The sequence below is a fragment of the Galeopterus variegatus genome, unplaced genomic scaffold (genome assembly GCF_000696425.1).
Source record: "Galeopterus variegatus unplaced genomic scaffold, G_variegatus-3.0.2 Scaffold1310, whole genome shotgun sequence".
Lineage (NCBI taxonomy): Eukaryota > Metazoa > Chordata > Mammalia > Dermoptera > Cynocephalidae > Galeopterus > Galeopterus variegatus.
This window is the reverse complement of record NW_007727421.1, coordinates 293,107-295,936: the sequence shown is the minus strand read 5'-3', so window position 1 is coordinate 295,936 and position 2,830 is coordinate 293,107. Positions and strand designations below refer to the sequence as shown.

General features: G+C 54.6%; 1 protein-coding gene across 1 annotated transcript in view; it reads left to right on the top strand.

The window, feature by feature from the left end:
• The window catches only part of WNK2 (WNK lysine deficient protein kinase 2), a 140,224-nt gene that overhangs the window by 54,099 nt on the left and 83,295 nt on the right, over positions 1 to 2,830 (top strand). The window contains exon 7 of the mRNA XM_008576203.1: positions 1,981 to 2,069. Coding sequence (XP_008574425.1) covers positions 1,981 to 2,069 — 89 coding nt within the window. The remainder of the gene's footprint in view (positions 1 to 1,980; positions 2,070 to 2,830) is intronic.

Sequence of the window (2,830 nt, the reverse complement as noted above, 5' to 3'; positions counted from 1 at the left end):
CCCCCCCCCCACCCCCCCCCAAAAAAAAAAAAAAAAAAAAAAAAGCAGATTGCAAGTAAAACCTGCTGACCCCCTGGTTCTCAAATCCCATGTCTGGCTGCCAAATCTGTGCTCTGTGCTTCCCCCATGCACAGCCATTGGTGGGCCAAGGAGTGGCCACCCCTCAGACTGGCACCTGCATGCCTCCCACCCCCCAAAGTTGCTGGCCTGGGGCCAGCAGCAGCAGCCACATGGAGCGCTCTTGCCCCTCCAGGCGGGGCTGTGAGGAGGAGGCACAGGTGTGGTCAGGGAGGCTTGGCCCATGGGAGGGATTGGATCCAACACATCACTGAGGTTCCTCCTCCCGCCTCCAGAACGACTGGCGTGGGAGGCCCTCGTGACCCCACTTGGGAGGCTCTGCAGCCAAACTCTGATCATCGCCTTTCCAGAAATTGCCTGCTGTATTTGAGGTGTTAACCCCAGTATCAAGTTCTGCAGCTGAGGTGGAGGCTGTGCTGTGTTGTTGGGTGATGATTGGTCATTTTGACAGATATAGGTGTAACCCGAGAAGGTGTCCGCCCTTAGAGACCTCATGGTAGGAAACCAGGTCACTGACTTCAGGCAGTGGGGAGGGGAGTCTTACAGGAGGACCGTGGGGGCTTCCACACTTGCCGATTTGTTCCTGGCTCTGCTTTATCTGGTCTGGGGGTCCAGGTTGTTGCATCTGTGGGCGTATAGTTTTCATCAAAATTGGAAACCTTTGGCCATCATTTCTCCAAGTATTTTTTTCTACCCACCTTCCCAATCCTGTCCTTCTGGGACTCCAGATGTATATATGTCGAGTGCACGTTTGACCCTGGCTGGTGTCGCAGGTTCTGAGAGGAACAGCCGAGCCTCAGCGCCCTCTTTCTCTCTCTGCTGCCCCTTCACGTTCACGTGTCTTTTCTTCTGCAGTGCCTAATCTGCTGCTAGTCTGCTCCCGTGAAGCTTTCAGTTCAGATGTTGTGTTCTTCATCACTAAGTTCCGTTGGATTCTTTTTATAATCTGTCATTTCTTTTTTTTTTCCCCCTTTTTGTCTTTTTTCGTGTCTGGCAACGGATCGCAACCCTCAGTGTCGCGCCCGTACTGGACCGGGACCGGCAACGGGATCGCAACCCTCGGCGTTGCTCCCACACCTCGCTCAGCCAGTGAGCGGGAACCGGTCTGTATGTGGGATCCGAACCCTCGGCGGGAGCGCCACCGGCACACTGTAGCAGTGCACCACCGGGCCGGCCCTATAATCTGTCATTTCTGTTCCTCATTATGTTCATTTTCCTTTAAATACTTGTAGGTAGCTGCAGAGTTTTAACCTCCTTCTCTGCAAGTTCCAGGCTCTCTCTCATCCCAAGTCTATTTCTGCAGTGTCATGTGTCACATCTTTCTGCTTCTTGGCATATCTCGTAATTTGGATGGGATGCTGTGTGTTGCACATATTGTGTTATATCTCATCCTGTGTGAACTCTGGGAACTATTCTGTCTGCACCTCCCCAGTCACTCTTTGCCCAGATCTGTGGAGGTGACTGAACATGGTCTGGTACTTAGCAAAGACTCAGGGAATGTGTGTGCAGACATCTGGGGCTCTTTTTCTGCATCATCCCCTCCTTTCTGGAACTCTGCCTCATGGCCTCCTCAGTCCCCCTGATCTCCGAGCTCCACTCCCCAACTCAATGAGACCCAGGGCTTGCCTGGGTTCCGGGCCCTCCGTCTGGGAACGGCCTCTGGGCATTGAGCTGGGGCCATGGAGGGAGCACCCTTGAGTGTCCCTCTGTCAGAGTCTGTGTCCAGTGGTGGCCATTGTCCAGTGTCTGGACAGGACCGCCTCCATGTTTCCGTCCAGTTTATGGAGATGAAGTCCTGCGCTTGTGTTCTGTCCCGGCTGGAGGGGAGTTCCTCATCCTGTGGAGGACACTGCGTCTTCAGGCCGTCGTAACTTTGTCAGGTGACTTGTTTCTCCTTCTCAGGGCATCAAGCCAGCCAGCTTTGAGAAGGTGCACGATCCTGAAATCAAGGAGATTATTGGGGAGTGTATCTGCAAAAACAAGGAGGAAAGGTGAGTCCCAATGAGGTGCTGGGTTCCAGGGTCTTTCTCCAGTTAAAATCATTCCACCTGGCATTTAGAGCTGTATTTCTGACAAGAGAATAACTTTAGAAGACAGACAGACTGACTCGGGCCAGAGCACCAGGCATGTGGGCAGAGGTGGTGTGCAGCTCAGCTCTGGGGGTGTGGAAGTTGGCATGGGCAGCCCCGGCCCAGATCCTTCTCTGCTGTCTGGGAATGTGCTCCTCGACTTTGGGGACAGAGGCCTTGCCCAGCTGGCTGCTTCTTGCCTGCCTGGCCGGGAGTGTTTTAGCACCTGGGGCTTCCCCTGCCCCTCTTTGCTTTTTGTCTACGTTGTCACCAGTGGTCTTATCCATTCCCACAGCCTTAGAGAACACCTCCCTTCCAGGGCCTCCCAGGTGCATCTCCAGTCCCCACTCTGAGCTCCAGGCTGCATATATTATGCATCTGGTTATTTGATCCAGCACAAAAGCAGCATGTCCAGGTTGGAGCCCTTGAGTCTCTCCAGAAAGCTGGCTCCCCACCTCAGAGCAGGACTCCCTTCCTCTCTGTCAGCCAGAAAGCTGAAGCACTTTGTCAGCCTTCCCTCCTCCCAGACAAACTGGGGTACACCCATCCATTTGACCTGACACCCCTCAGCAGTAAACAGGGATGGGCGGGCCGGCCCGGTGGTGCACTGCTACAGTGCGCTGCTTGGGAGCGCGGCGGCGAGGGTTCGGATCCCACATACAGACCGGTTCCCGCTCACTGGC